Below are 15,022 nucleotides of genomic sequence, written 5' to 3' on the forward strand. Positions count from 1 at the left end.
GAGTCCCCGTGTGGGTGCTCATCTACTCACACGGCGACGTTCACTGTTGAGTGCTTGTGTCTTTTCTTGCTCACACGCTTGCACACACACTCTGTCTTGACTGGATTTCCCTGGACTCCCAGGCCCGTGCTTGGGATGCTACGGCCCACTCACACCCTCTGGGTTTGGTGCTCCGTTCTGTAACTGGGGCGACCAGTGTTTGCAGGGCGGTGGGCTAGCCTGCAGTTTCAGCCTAAGCTGCATGGCCCCATGCAGGCCCCCGTCAGGAGTCCTGGGCGCCCACCCTGGGTGCTTCCTTAGAGCATCCAGTAGGGACCGCTGCTGGCAGCACCTGGCACAGTCCGGCCAACAGGGCATTAGCAGTTGTGGCACAGGTGCAGGGCACAGCAGTCGCACCTCTGCTGAGCCTGCCTTCCTGATGCTGCTCCTTTTTCTGCACCAGATCTTCCCGCTGAGCCCAGGCCCACGGTGGCAGAGCTCTAGTGCCCGCCCTGCTGCTCTTGCGCTGCAGCAGGCCTTGGGCCAGGAGCTGGCACGAGTCCGTCAGGGGAGCCCTGAGGTGTCAGGTGTCACAGTGCGACTCCTGCAGGCCATTGCTACCCTGCTCAACTCCCCGCATAGCGGAGCCCTGGTGATGTCCATGCACCGGAGCCACTTCCTTGCCTGTCCTCTGATGCGCCAGCTCTGCCAGTACCAGGTGAGTGTGTCTGCAGCAAAGTTCTGGGCTGTGGGGAGCCACGCAGGAGGGCCACTGCGTGAGTTCCAGCACCTTGCATCCCAGGCTCTGCCCAGCTGAGTGTCCTAGCTGTGTCCCTCTGTGGGCCTTGATCCTTGGTTTCTCAATGGACAGAGGACATAGGCTTCTACATAGCTGGGTACGGAACACCTACCTCTGTTTATGGAATGTTTCCAGTAAGGAGAAGGAGGTAGTGGGGGTAGTTCCCAGTCTGTGCCTGTGCCCTGGATTTCGTAGTCTGGTACTGTGTGTTATTCCGCGTGCACGTACACGTGAACGTATTAGTGTTTGTACACGTGCATGTGTATGGTGGGGCGTCTCATTTTTCTTCCTGAGCTGTGAGAAGGTGAGTCTCAAACAATAGGATATCTCACCAGCTCTGGAGTTTGAAAGGGTCTGTCTGAGGCCCTGGCGCATCAGGGGCAGCATGATGGCCAGAGACTCTGTTCTGGCCTTGCCCTGGCTCTTGTGCCAGTTCTGAGCTGCGGGTTGTCCCCACAGCGCTGTGTGCCCCAAGATACCGGCTTTTCATCGCTCTTCCTCAAAGTGCTCATGCAGACACTGCAGTGGCTAGACGGCTCCGCTGGGGAAGGGGGGCCCCTGCAGGCCCAGCTCAAGCTGTTTGCTGCCCAGTACTCAGCACGCCGCAGGATCAGCGATGGTGAATGCTGGCAGGTTTCTGGGGGGTGGGGCCTCAGGCTTGCGGCCACTCCCCTGGGGCTAGGGGAGAGGGGCCGATGGCCTCCTTAGTGCAGGGGTATTAGCCCTGGTGCTCTGTGGGCCCCAGATGGACATCAATGTGGACGTGGCTGAGGGGTTGGAAAGCTAGGGCTTTGGGGAGCAAAGTAGGATCCCTAGCGGGAAGTGCATGTGAGACCTAGGGTCTTCCTGGGCAGAGCAGGTCACAGGGGCAGAGGCCTGTACCCTGGGTCACATATGTGCTTCCTTGCAGCACGGAGTGGGCTCCTGCGTCTGGCTGAGGCCCTGGCATTCCGAGGGGACTTGGAGGTGGTCAGCTCCACTGTCCGGGCTGTAGTCACCACCCTCAAGTCAGGAGAGAAGTGTGGTGTGGAGCCTGAGCTCGTCGGCAAAGGTACCTCAGGGCTAGGAACTGAGGCTCCCCAGTTTGGCTGCCTGGTGCAGAGGTTCCCTCCTGGATGCCCCCAAAATGAGGGCTGTGGAGAGGAGTGGCAGTCTGCCAGGAAGGCCCCATGTCCAGCAAAGTAGCCCTGGCTTGGGCTCTGCTGTTGGGATTTTGTGCATGTGGGGAACCCCCCTGCCCCCGCCCCCATGATGGACTCAGACCCGTAATCTCTCTTGAACCTTTTTCCTGGGGCAAGAGCCCAGAGCCACTGCTCACCATGGGCCACCCCAGCCTAGGCATGCAGGGCCTCACTGGCCTGTGGACACCCTGGCTGGAGTGACACAGTACATGCTTTCCATTTTCCCTACAGTCCTCCGGGGTCTGATTGAGGTGGGGTCGCCTCACCTGGAGGAACTGCTGGCTGCACTCTTGGCCCCTGCCCCCATGTCACCGACCTTGAGGCCTGTGGCAGTGGTGAGCTCCCTGCTGTTGCAAGACAAGGAGCCCCCAGTCCCAGGGGAGCCAGAAGCTGATGGCAGCAGGTGAGCTGGCAGGGTGATGGCCGATCTGTGGGTGGCCCTGACTGGTTGTTTCTGAGCCCTCTCCCCACTTTCCCTTCAGTTCAGAGGCTGTCCAGCTGGGACCCTGCTCAGGGCTCCTGGTCGACTGGCTGGAGATGCTGGACCCTGAGGTGATCAGCAGTTGCCCTGACCTGCAGCAGAGGCTGCTGTTCTCCCGGAACGAGGTGGGCTGTGCTCTGCTCTGAGGGCTGATGGCCTATGCTAGCTTGGGCATGCTGGGTACGGGGCTCCCAGGACAGCCTCCATGTGGACTCTTTCCACTGGTTCCAGCAGAAGCCCGGGCCTCTCACTGGCCAGGATGGGTGTGCCCTGTCCCCTGTGACCAGTTATTGCAGTGGCCAGATCTACTTGCTAAGGCAGGCGGGTAGGAGGGGGACCAATGCTTTGTGGCCCTGAGCCTCCTGCAAGGATGGGAGGTCCTGTGGTGAGCCAAGCAGAAAGTGGAGCTCAGTACCTCGCTAGGAATGGGTCCCCCGAGAAGCCTGTGGGGAGGATCTGGGCATCTCAGAGAGCTCTGATCACCCTCCTGTGTCCCCAAGTCCCCCGATGTACTTCCAGTCTGTGACCTTTGGATAAGACTCTGGGGGTCCTGGGAGCAGGAGTTGGGGATTTGGGTGTTTCTCATTTCTTCATTTGTGTGTACTTGCTGTCTCTGAGGTGCTGGTTTGGGTCAGCACATGCTGTATCTGTAGCATGCCCCAGCAGGGCCCCATGTGGTTCAGGGCTGCCAGACTTGCTCTGAGGCAGGAGCTCCAGGTTGTTCTGGAAACAGCCCTCTTCCTCTCCTTTCTAACTGCTCGAGGCCAGGCAGCCAGTCTGCCCAGCAGGGACCATATCTCATGCCCTTCCTCCGCAGGGCAAAGGTCATCCAGGCCCCCAGGTGCCATCCTTCCGACCCTACCTGCTGGCCCTTCTGACTCATCAGTCCAGCTGGTCCACATTGCACCAGTGTATCCGCATCCTGCTGGGCAAGAACCGGGAGCAGAGGTGAACACCCTGATCCACATCCCTCTCTGGCAGGCCAGGTGGTATGGTGGCCACATCAAGGGGCCCTCTAGTTATCTGATCCAGCCCACCGCACACTACTACCCTGAGAGGGGGCCCTGCAGCAGGTGTTACCACCCTGGGGGTACAGAGTCCACCTGGTCCAAGTGTCGCTGCTCTGGGTGACCACCAGATGGTCAGCAGGTGAAATGTGCACTCCTCGGATAGTCTCCATGGTTGCTGTCCATGCTGTGTGCTGTGGGTCCAGCAGGCCTAGAGGGTGGGCAGAACCGATGTTCGTTTTGCTGATGTGAGGTATGGAGAGGTCAGATGGGGCAGGGTGGCCCATATCCTTGAACAGCTGACCTGGGCACATACCTAGAGAGTGTATGAGAAAGTGGTGCTTGCAGCCTAAACTTTCCAGCACCAGGGCCTGTCCTACCTTTTGTTTTCTCCTGCATCTAATATTTATCTTTTGCCTGGAAACTGAGACAAAGCTCCCATGTCTTTACAGGTTTGACCCTTCAGCCTCTCTGGACTTCCTCTGGGCATGCATCCACGTTCCACGGATCTGGCAGGGAAGGGACCAGCGCACCCCTCAGGCAGGTCTTGGGGCACACCGCCCTGCAGGGTGGGGTGAGGCGTGTGCAAGCCTGTCCCGTCTGTCTTGGTGCTGACTGGTGGGGCTGGTTGCAGAAGCGGAGGGAGGAGCTGGTGCTGCGGGTCCAAGCGGCAGAGCTCATCGGCCTGGTGGAGCTGATCCTGGCAGAGGCAGAGGCCAAGAGCCAGGACGGGGACGCTGCTGCCTGCAGCCTCCTCCAGGCCCGGCTGCCCTTGCTGCTCAGCTGCTGCCGTGGACATGACGAGAGCGTTAGGAAGGTGACTGTGCACCTGACGAGCTGCCTCCAGCAGTGGGGCGACAGGTGAGGGCGCCCACCCCTTGCCCGTTCCCCCCACCCCCTGTCCCCCCAGCAGCCCCACCCCCCCAGCAGCCCCACCCCCCATGTCTTGCAGTGTGCTGGGCAGGCGCTGCCGGGACCTGCTGGTGCAGCTCTACCTGCAGTGGCCGGAGCTGCGGGTGCCGCTGCCTGAAGCCCTGCTGCACAGTGGAGGTGCCACTGGGAGCAGCACCTGCAAGGTGAGCAGAGGGTGGGCGGCCTGATGAGGGGGTGGTCGGGACCGCTTCTGACCCCTGTTCTCTCCTGGGGCGGGTGCAGAAACCCAAACCAGGTAGCCGAGAGACACAGTTCCTCAGATTTAAGAACAAAGGAGGACATATGAGTGGTGCTGGTGCATCTGGGCGGCCCGTTTTCAGGGGCACCTCAGAGCGCCCCTCACCCCTCTCGCCTGTGGCGCCTCCTGGAGGGCCCAGAGGCAGTCTTCTCTCCTTAAAGCAGCTCCTCAGGCTGTGGAGCAGAGCAGAGGAGCTTTCCGCCCGCACCCCATTTCTCCTTTATAAGGCACTGTAGACACACAGCCTGCTGCCTGGAGCTGGCATGGGGAGTGGTGGCAGCTGCATGTGCTGACTGCCCAGAGCGTCCCTGTGCCCCTGGCACCCTCTCCCTGCACTCCCTTGCCCTTGCCTCAGAGTTTGGGCTTCTTGGAGAATTCTCTCTGGGGAGTCGCCACACATGCTTCTCACTGGCCATCTTTGGCTCAGCATGGTCCCAAGACCCAGCAGTGCTGCAGGGCGTCACACCAGCTTGCTTCCTGTACCCCTGCCGGCAGACACTGGCACCGTCAGACTGCACAGCCTTGCGCTCGTGCAGATCTGTGTGTCATCTGCTGGCGCTGCTTTGGGGAGGATACGGAGGTGGTGTGCAAGTCTGACAGGCCTTCCGCACCCACCTCCGTGGTTTAGCTTCGAGTAGGACTTGTGACATTTTTAGTACAATGCAGGGAAGTTGGTTTTTTATGACGTTTCCTTCTGTTTTTTTATACATATTGTTTTGTACAGTTGAGGTCATGCTTCATACACCATGTCAGTTTCACATGTCCATCAACACAGTACCTTGGCATCGAGTGAGAGCATTTATTTTGTGCAGGGGTGAACTTTGAATACCATGTGTGAGGCTTTCTGGAGGCTTTGGCTTTGGCCTGTTGGACAGGCACCCAAAAGCACAGGAGTTGGGGGGGATAAGAGGGACAGCTTTCTCTGGTCACTGTGCGGCCATTCCAGGTCCTTGGGGAACCTGGGGCTCTCCACCCCCAGTGAGCCGCATCACAGGCCCTTCCAAGGTGGACTTGGGCCCTGGGTAGGGCAGACAGATGAGACGCCAGGGCTATAGGTGGCCCCCAGTCCTCACCGCCCCCATCTCCTCAGCTGGACGGCCTCATCCACCGCTTCATCACCCTCCTTGCGGACACCAGTGACTCCCGGTCATCAGAGAACAGAGTGGCCGATGCTAACATGGCCTGCCGGAAGTTGGCTGTGGCCCACCCCATCCTGCTGCTCAGGTACCGGTGCCCTGCTGCACTTCAGCAGGCCCTCTGGTGGCTCTTCACATCCTGGCTGTGCTCGGGTGCTCCTTGAAGAGCAGGTTCTGCGTCTAAAAGCTGCTGTGCAGAACATAGGACAGGGACAGCCCATGCGGCACAGGTATGACTGTTGGGTTCTTCCTGACTGAGCCGGAGCCAGGCCCAGGGCTCTCCCTGGAGGTGGGTCAGGAGAAACACCACCTCACAGATGTGGAGCCAGGTGGGGTGGGCAGGATGCCCAGTACCCGGCCCCTCAGGCTGTGCCCTGCAGCTTGTTGGAGCTGGGCATGTCCGTGAGCCCCAGGCTGTGTGGGCAAGCCAGGGTGGGCCGCTCTGCCTCTTGTGCTCCAGAGAGTGGGTTTCCTGTGGGGTCGGGCCGGAGTGTTGGATTTTTGGGGGAGCCGACCCCTGAGCACTCTTGGTTATCCCCAGGCACCTGCCCATGATCGCCGCGCTCCTTCACGGCCGCACCCACCTCAACTTCCAGGAGTTCCGCCAGCAGAACCACCTGACCTTCTTCCTGCATGTGCTGGGGGTCCTGGAGCTGCTGCAGCCTCAGGTGTTCCAGAACGAGCACCAGGGGGCGCTGTGGGACTGTCTGCGCTCCTTCGTCCGCCTGCTGTTGGTGCGTGGGCCTCTGCCTTTCAGACAGCCCACCCTGGGCAGTGGGGCCCCTCCTGGGCCCGTGTGCCCGTGTCACTCCTCTGCCCACTGTGCCCTCCTGTAGCCCCCACCACCCTTGGCCCCCTTCTGCTCCCTCGGCCCTGGCCCAGCTTGACCTTTCTGACCTGGGCTGCCAGGTTTGTTGCCCTCTGCCTGAGGCTAACATGGGCTCCTCAGGGTTCCCAGGGCACCTGTGTCACGAGGCTGGCCAGACCACCTCTCCAGTGGCTTCTGCTGCCCACCTGAGGCCCAGCTCCCTGCCTGTTGTGTGCCTGGGGAAAGCCCATGTTCTTTAGGCGGCTGCTGCAAGCCACAGCTGGGGCTGAGTGCTGCCTTCTCTGCGGCCACGGTGCCTTTGTGGGGTCTGTCACCCATCTCCTGTTATGCTCTGCTTGTTCCAGTTAGGCATCTGCCTGGCTGCCCTGGGGGCTCACAAATGGCAAGGCCATTTTGGGGACCCTTAAGATAGTACCCGCAGCCAGCACACCGTGGTGGCATTGCTGGTATCTGCGGGTCCGTCCTGAGACCTCCCAGGCAAGTGGGGTGAGCAGGGCAGGCAGCGCTCTGGCTGTGAATGCACGGCTTGTGCTTTGCAGAGTTACAGGAAGTCTTCCCGCCACCTGGCGCCCTTCATCCACAAGTTCGTGCACTTCACCCACAAGTATGTGACCTGCAATGCCCCGGCGGCCGTCTCCTTCCTGCAGAAACATGCGGATGCGCTGCAGTGAGTGTGTGTCTGTGTCTATGTGGAGGGGGCAGGGCGTCTGCAGCGCTGGACCCAGAGGTGGCAGGGGCTCTGGTCAAGTGCCGCACCATTACGATCCTGCTCCCCGGGGCTTCCAGCCTCCTCCCACGTCCACCTGGCTCCCTGTCTGCCTCTCACCTGTGGCACCTTCCTCATGGAGAATCTGTTCTCCCCAGTGACCTGTCATTCGACAGCAGCGACCTGGTGATGCTCAAGTCTCTCCTTGCAGGGCTGAGCCTTCCCAGTAGGGATGGCAGAGCCGACCGGGGCCTAGACGAGGAGGGTGAGGGTGAGTGTGGCCCAAGGAGGTTCTACCAAGAAGGGGCTTCAGGTCTGGCAGCCCTCAGGACCATCCTGGTGTCCCTGTGGTGTGTCCCAGCTGCAGCCGGGCAGGGCACTGCTATGTGTGTGTGAGGTCACACTTGGTGGGGTGAGAGAGTGAAAGTGCTGTCTCCCAGGCAGGTTCTAGCGCTCACTGTTCCCACATGTTTGTGGAAGTGCCCGTGCATGCCGGGCATTGTGCTCAGCCCTGGGGTCATGTGGGATTCCGGGGGCTGCTTGGCAAGGATGGCCCTTGCTCACAGGCAGGTTCTGGAGCCTAGGTGTCGAGTGCTGCCAGGGCAGACCTTCCCTTGGGCCCTGGGCAGATAGGTGCTCCCAGGGTGGGCCATCCCTGTCCCCAGCCTGACAGCACCAATTCCGGCTTCCAGATGAGAGCTCAGCTGGCTCCCTGCCTCTGGTCAGCGTCTCCCTATTCACTCCCCTGACGGCAGCAGAAATGGCCCCCTACATGAAGAGGCTTTCCCGGGGCCAGACTGTTGAGGGTGAGTTTGGGAGCCTGACTCCAGCAGGCCAGTCAGTCCCATGGCGGGTGGTGGGCTCCCGTTGTAACCCTGTGACATCCTCGGTCTGATAAGGGGCCTGGCCCTCCAGAAGACAGCAGCATCCCTGCCTGGTCATGGGAGGAGCAGAGAGGGCCTTAGGGAAGACAGAGGCTCCTGGAAGGGGCTACTCTGCTGGCGGGCTCACTGGGGAGCAGGCTGGAGACAGTGGAAGATCAGGGACCCCTGGGGCCGAGGGGCACCTACACATGGGAGGCCTGACTATGGGCTGGTAGGGGAGGGCCACTGTGCACGAGAACAGAGAGCAGGGCAGCTGCATGGACTTGGGCCGTTGGGCACATGGTGGTGCTGGCAACCCTCTAGAAGGGTGTGCATCTGGGGGGTCGGCATCCCTATGCAAAGATGAGGAGCCAGGTGCCACCTGGCAGGAGTGGCTCCAGGTGGCCAGGGACAGGCAGCTGAACAGGGTGGTTCCAGGGCATACTCCTGGCCTCCTCAGACCTGCTAGACGAGGGTCTGGGCGGGTCTGCACCTCTGAGAGCTTCCCGGTCAGCCAGCACCTACAGTTTGGCTTGCTGACCTGGTGTCACTGGGAAGCCAGCATGACTCCTGCTGCTTTTCCTCTTGAGGTGCTGGGGGACTCCTGGGCTTACCAGCATTCTGATGGGCCACACCACCCCTGGAGCACGTGGGGTCCTTCTGTTGGAATGTGTGCAGGGACTGGCAAGGGGTCCCTGTGTGCCCTCACTCTGCCACACCTGGGACACCAGGCTGTGGCCCTGAGGCTGCCTGGGGACACAGGTCTAGCCCTGAGTCCAGCAGCTGTGGCATGGCCCTCAAGTGCCCCTCTGCCCATCCCAGATCTGTTGGAAGTTCTGAGTGACATAGATGAGATGTCTCGGCGGAGACCTGAGATCCTGGGCTTTTTCTCGGTGAGTGAGCTGGGGCCATGGGAGCCCATCAGTCTTCTGTAGGAGGTGCGCCATGCTGGGGAGATGGGGCGCAAGTCTGAGCCTGGCCCTGTGCCAGGTGCTCCCAGGAAACCTACCCCTGCTCTGGGCTGGAATCTGCAGACTGCCAGTGCTTCCCACTTCGGGTCCTGAGGGGGTGGGGGCGTGGGGAGTGGGGTCCCCTACAACTCTCTGCAGTCCTATCATGAGTTCTGGGGGCCAGGGGGCTGAGCTCCCAACAGGAGCCCCAGTATCACCCCTTCTCCTGCAGACCAACCTGCAGCGCCTGATGAGCTCTGCTGAGGAGCCCTGCCGAAGTCTGGCCTTTGGCCTGGCCCTGCGCTCCATCCAGAACAACCCCAGGTGAGCCCAAGGTCCCTACCACCCCAGAGCGCCAGCTCTAGCCTGGCCCTGCCACCTGAGGGCATGGGCCTGGGAAAGGGGCCTGCCTGAGTGCGTGCCTTCTCAGCTTTGCAGCGGACTTCTTGCCCACATTTATGTGCTGCCTGGGCAGTCGGGACTTCGAGGTGGTGCAGACGGCCCTCAGGAACCTGCCCGAATACACCCTCCTTTGCCAAGGTGAGCCCCGGCCTGTTCTGCCCAGAGCGCCTACTGCCCCTGGACGCCTTTGCTCCCTGATGCCCGACTCTCAGGGAGGCCCAGACGCCCCACTTCCGAGAGTCGCCTGCTCACTGGGGCCTGGACGGGTGCCGTCCTGTCTCTCCCATAGAGCATGCAGCCGTCTTGCTGCACCGGGCCTTTCTGGTGGGCATGTACGGGCAGATGGACACCAGCGTCCAGATCTCGGAGGCCCTGAGGATCCTGCACATGGAGGCGGTGATGTGAGCCGGGGTGGCAGCCTGACTGCATGCCAGCCCTGGGTCCCTCTGCTGGTCACCTGCTGGTCTCCTCCGGGGCAGCGAGGGTGCCCAGCCACCACAGGGCTGAGCAGGGGCAGCACCCAGAGCCCACAGCTGGTGACTCCCTGCCTGCACAGTGACGGAGACATGGTCCAACGCCAGCAGACGCTGATGTCTCAGAGAGCCGTGACAAGGAGCTGGTTTTAAATGAAACATTCTGAATTCCAAGTGCTGGCTGCCTGGTGTTCACCTCCCTCGAGGCACCTGGGGGTTGAGCTGGGCCCCGGAGGGGGAGCACATGCACTAGCCTGACCCACTCCCTCAGCCCCTGCTCCCTGCTGTCCATACTCGGCCCACTCTTGGGTTCCCCGCTCCGGCAGTGTGAGAAGAGGGAGGCGGCAGCCCCTGAGGACCTGTGTTGGATGGGGCTTGTGGAGCCGCCTTCAGGGTTCCCATAGACCCCAGAAGGGGCCACAGGCCCAGGACCCCTGGCTGTGGGCGTCATGCAGGGGGCCAGCTGAATTGCCCCCAAGCACTGGCTGAGGGCCCCGGATGATCCCATCCACTGGAGGGCTGGGGCACCCCTGAAGGAGTGTGGGGGCGCAGGTGTACACCAGTGAAGGTGAAGGTGCCCTGCCTGAGAACTTGGCCTGGAGGTAGTGGGGAGGGCAGTGCCCCACCAAGTCGGCCCCTCCCATGAAACCCCAGGCCCAAGGTAGCGTTAACTTGTCTCACCTGGGGTGGGATAGGGGAGCCCCCCACTCCCTCCATGCCCCCAGCAGCACAGATGTCACCCTATCTTGTCCTCCTACTGGCTCTTCGTCAGCACCCGCTCGGCTGGTAATGGACCCCTGGTCTCCCCACTGTCCCCCACCCCCCAGGCTCCCCTGCCCCCTCCTGCTCAGCAGAGCCACCAGGGGGCGCAGTGGCTAAAAAACTGGCCCAAAGCAGCTGGCCCTGCGTGATGGTCCAGGCTGAGCCGGGCCTCTGGGAAAGACTGGGCCTGGGGCGTGGTGACAGTTGCCTGTGTGCCAGGCTGACCCGTGCCCCTTGCACCTCGCTTCAGAGGCCCCTGCACCCCGCCCTGGCCTCAGCATGGGGACAGTTGTGGTGCCCCTCTCAGTGTGAAGTAGACTAGCACTCCACTCCTTCTCCCAAGTCCCTTCCCAGGCACCCTTGCTCCCTGGTCCCCAAGTCCTGGTAGGTCAGCCTCCATGTACTGCCCCCACGACGGGCCCTGGTGTCCAGATCCTCATCCCACCTGCCTCTCTGTGCTTAGCCTAGGGCACATGGCAGTGGCCTGACGCCCACTCTCTGCAGGCAGAGTCCCAGCCCCCACCCACTGCAGCCCTGAGACCCTGAGCTGGGGAGCTCCTGGGGTGCTGCTTTGGCTTGACTGCTAGGATCACGTCACAGACACAGTGCCCCACAGTGGCACCTCCTCACCCAGGGCCCCAGGGTCCCAGCAGGTGGGTAGTACACTCCTTGTCAGAGCTGGTGCAGGGAGCCCCTGACCCTGGCATTGTGAAAAGGGTCCCAGCAGGCAGAGGCAGGCTCCCTGACTTGCGTAAGGGCCTAAGGTCAAGGCCCAAGGGAGCTCAGGGCTGGACGCAGTCTGGACCCCTGTTCACCTTGGCCTGGTCTCCCCTCCTGGTTTCCTCACACAAAAGCAGCGTTAGCACGCTCATCAACCACCCAACAGGAAAGGGCAGAGGCAGGGGCCCAGCTTCCCTGTGGGGGACATGGGAACTCCCAACAGCCCCAAGATGCCGCCTCCCCTGCTCAGCGCAGTGAAGACCAAGGCGTTCTGCGTGGGTGTGGGTGGGGCAGGGTGGTCACTGTCACATTGGCCGCAGTGGCAGTAGTGGAGGTCACCAGCAGGACCACAAGGAACCTGGGCACTTGTGTGAGATGTGTGGAGGGACAGCAGGGTTTGAAGCAGGGGTGCAGGCTCCAGCTGTCCTGGTGCTCCTGAGCCCCTGGCTGTTACCTCGGTGCCAGTGGTCCTACCGAGCATCAGCTCCTGATGACATGGTCTCTGTGTTAGGCCCCAGGAAACAAGCACAGGGAATAACAGGCTCAGGGTCTCCAGTTGATACATGGCTGAGACGCAAATGCTGGGACCCCCGGGGCCAGAGTCTGTGCCCCTGAACACCAGATGCGCCACCCCTCACATGGGGAGATGGATGGACGTCACAGCTACCCAGGGGCTTGGCCTATGCCGAGTGTGGGGGAAGGAGCCTGGTGGGGGTGTGCATGCCCCACAGACCCCAGCTTTGTGGGAGAAGGAGCACACGGGACTGAGGATGTGGGGGCCAGATGAGCCCCCTGCTCCGTGTCACCTCACCTCTCAGGGTGCATGACTTCCCCATGTCTGCTCAGCCCAGGCCTGAGCATGGGGTCTGTGCCCCACAGGCTCAGCAGGTACCAGGAGCTCAGCCCAGTTAGGACTTTCTGGATCCTCACCCTTCTCCCCTGCCAGGTCAGCACCACTGGGCTGGGTGCTTTCTTGCCATCCATGGTTGCACGCTAGGCTGGGGGTGGCGGCCCGGCTGTGGGGTGGGTCACTGTTCCAACAGGGCTTTGCCTGGGGCATGGTGTGCCAAGCAGCAGAGGGAGGGAATGAGGTCTGGTTTCTGAGAGTCTGAAGCCCTGGACCCTGGATTGGGAGCAGGGGGTGGGGGGAACTATGGCCTGGATGTTCCTACCTGGCCCTCACACCCGGGGGTTCCACAGGGGCTCCACACCTGGCTCTGAGGCCCACCCAGGCTGGACTGATGTGGGGAAGGGGGTCCTTGCATGTCGGGATGGTGGTGGGTGGGACCTGGACTTGGCTTCCATCCTGGGCATGTGACCTAGGGCAGCTGAATCCTGTCTTTGGGCCTCAGATTCCCTATCATTAAGGGGCGGCACTCACTACCCACCAGGAAAATGAAGGTTGTTTGAGCCAAGTTTGTGACATGAAACACATGGCGGGGGGTGGGGGGGGAGTGGCAGGGGATTTTCGGTTGGCCGGTCCCCAGGTGGCTTGGGGCCAGGGCTCATGATGGTGACTCTGGTGGGGGCACCCATGAGACAGACGGTCATGGCACTCACACCTCTCCATGACCCCTGGGGGATGGTGCAAGCTACACAGGCGGCGTGGGGGCCTGGCACCCAGTGAGTGGCGAGCTGGGATTTGAGCTGGGTTTGCTGCACCATCTCCAGCAGGCAGGCCTCGGACTTGGGATACCCGACATGGAATTTGCAGGGGGCGGGATGTGGGGGCGGGGAAATGTGAAAGCAGAGGTGCGCAAGTCAGAGAGGTGGTGCTGTCCCACCATGGGCCAACAGGTTGTGGGTGGATCAGAGGCCACAAAGCCCACCCATGATCTTGGCCTCCGCCTATCTGATCCCCCAAGCACCCCCACTGTGGCCATCCTCCTCAGAGCTAGTGGGCCCAATGCCCAGTGGCCCCAAGGTCCAGCTGTGGGGAGGGGACAATCAACAGGACCCCTGAGGATGGGTCCCTGCCCATCTGTTCTAGGATCAGCAAAGGCCGGTGGTGAGCTCCCCGTTACAGGGGCCAGCATGGCCTGGACCACTCGGGCTCCAAAGTAGAACAGCGCCAGACTGTGGCCCCTCCTCTGTAAGAGAAGAGGCCCGGGGAGGAGGATATGCCAAGGCCAGGCCGACTGCAAGGGCAGCTAGTTGCTCGGCTCCCTTCAGCAGGTGGGAAGGGGTGGGGCCAGAGGAGGTGTTGCCATGGTGACCAGCGCACCTGCTGCCCCTGGCAGCTTCAGGACAAACACCTGGTTTCATTTTCAGTCCTGGGAAGGGATGGGTCCCGCCCTACAGACAGGCAAGCCCGGCCTGGATATCTCCCCACAGGCTCCCCAGGGCCCATGCCCCACGTTCACCCTGGGAGGGCTGGCTGATGCCCCCATTTTTCAGATGAAGGTGACAAGGCCCAGACAGTGGCCCAGACTCACACAGGGTGGATCTGATTAGATTCTGGGTTGGGACCCTCCTCCTTGTCTCCTTAGAGCAACCAAGGACTTGACCCAGTTAGGCCCAGCCAGGCCGAGGTAGGGTAATTTCAGGTGTTGGAGGGGAGGGTGTGGCTGGAGGCCTCCCCAGGGCCTGCTGTCCCTCCCCCCAGACGAGGGACCTGCTGGAAACGCTCTGGGAGGACTATCCAGTTCCCTCGCCCCAGGACCCACTCACCAGTCCACACCCTGGTGCTAGTGCCTGGCCCAGGCTGGGCCTCCAGGGGACCCATGAGGCCTATGCCCAGGGGGAATCAGGAAGAGTTCTTAGAGAAAGTAGAATGTCAAGGGGGTCTTGAAGGGTGAATAGCAGTTTTTCAGGTGAGGACTCTGCTTATCAACCCACAATTGGAGGCACAGGGCTCTTATCTGTCGTCGGGTGTGAGTGGTGACCCCACAGCTCTGGCTCTCTGTGCCCTTCTGGTCTGGGGGGGACAGTGGGGCTCGATGGAACAAGGGGTGGGGCTGGGTGGTCACTTGTCCGGCAAGTGGTTTGGTCCCAACTGTTCCAGGTGGAGGAGCCACACACCCCAAGGTCATGGCCACAGGCAGAGGGAGGATCTGGGTTAGCACAAGATTAACAGCTGCGGGGCCCAGGGTCCCTGTGACCACCATGTGCTCTGCACACCATGGCTGCTGCCTCAATCTCCCTGGGAGACCTCCTGGGGATGCAGAGTTGGAGCTGGGGTATTGGTGGGGGCGGGGGGTGTCTGCATCCCAAAGACCCCTCAGACCGTCTCCTCCCTCTCTAGCATTACAGCCTGCATCCCAGGAGCCCACAGGCCAGACTTGCAGCCTGAGAGCGTTTGGGATGGCAAAGGACGTGACTGCAGGAGCTGAGGGGCCGCCAGGTCGAAGGCCAGCATGGGCCTTGGGTCCTCCTCACCCTGACTCTGAGTCCCACGCCCTGGAGCTCTCTAGTCCTGCTTGCTTAAGGCCAGGGTCAGCCTCACCTGACCACCCCCCCTCCAGCCCTGGGATGGGGGACCCTGAAGGCACAGACCGCTGCAACTCTGACACCAGTTCAGCTGTGGCCTTGGGCAAATTATTCCCCTCCCAGAGCTTGTGTTC

General features: G+C 61.6%; 1 protein-coding gene across 1 annotated transcript in view; it reads left to right on the forward strand.

The window, feature by feature from the left end:
• INTS1 (integrator complex subunit 1) overlaps positions 1 to 10,151 on the forward strand; it is a 29,828-nt gene extending 19,677 nt beyond the window's left edge. The window contains 18 exon segments of the mRNA XM_041750057.1: positions 443 to 697; positions 1,238 to 1,397; positions 1,689 to 1,829; positions 2,191 to 2,362; positions 2,442 to 2,565; positions 3,258 to 3,388; positions 3,900 to 3,987; positions 4,082 to 4,308; positions 4,400 to 4,523; positions 5,709 to 5,842; positions 6,296 to 6,488; positions 7,123 to 7,250; positions 7,448 to 7,560; positions 7,982 to 8,095; positions 8,975 to 9,045; positions 9,335 to 9,426; positions 9,533 to 9,642; positions 9,794 to 10,151. Coding sequence (XP_041605991.1) covers positions 443 to 697; positions 1,238 to 1,397; positions 1,689 to 1,829; positions 2,191 to 2,362; positions 2,442 to 2,565; positions 3,258 to 3,388; positions 3,900 to 3,987; positions 4,082 to 4,308; positions 4,400 to 4,523; positions 5,709 to 5,842; positions 6,296 to 6,488; positions 7,123 to 7,250; positions 7,448 to 7,560; positions 7,982 to 8,095; positions 8,975 to 9,045; positions 9,335 to 9,426; positions 9,533 to 9,642; positions 9,794 to 9,909 — 2,493 coding nt within the window. The 3' untranslated portion in view covers positions 9,910 to 10,151.
• Positions 10,152 to 15,022: the final 4,871 nt, after the last annotated feature.

The sequence above is a fragment of the Vulpes lagopus genome, chromosome 3 (genome assembly GCF_018345385.1).
Source record: "Vulpes lagopus strain Blue_001 chromosome 3, ASM1834538v1, whole genome shotgun sequence".
NCBI classification, from domain to species: Eukaryota; Metazoa; Chordata; class Mammalia; order Carnivora; family Canidae; genus Vulpes; species Vulpes lagopus.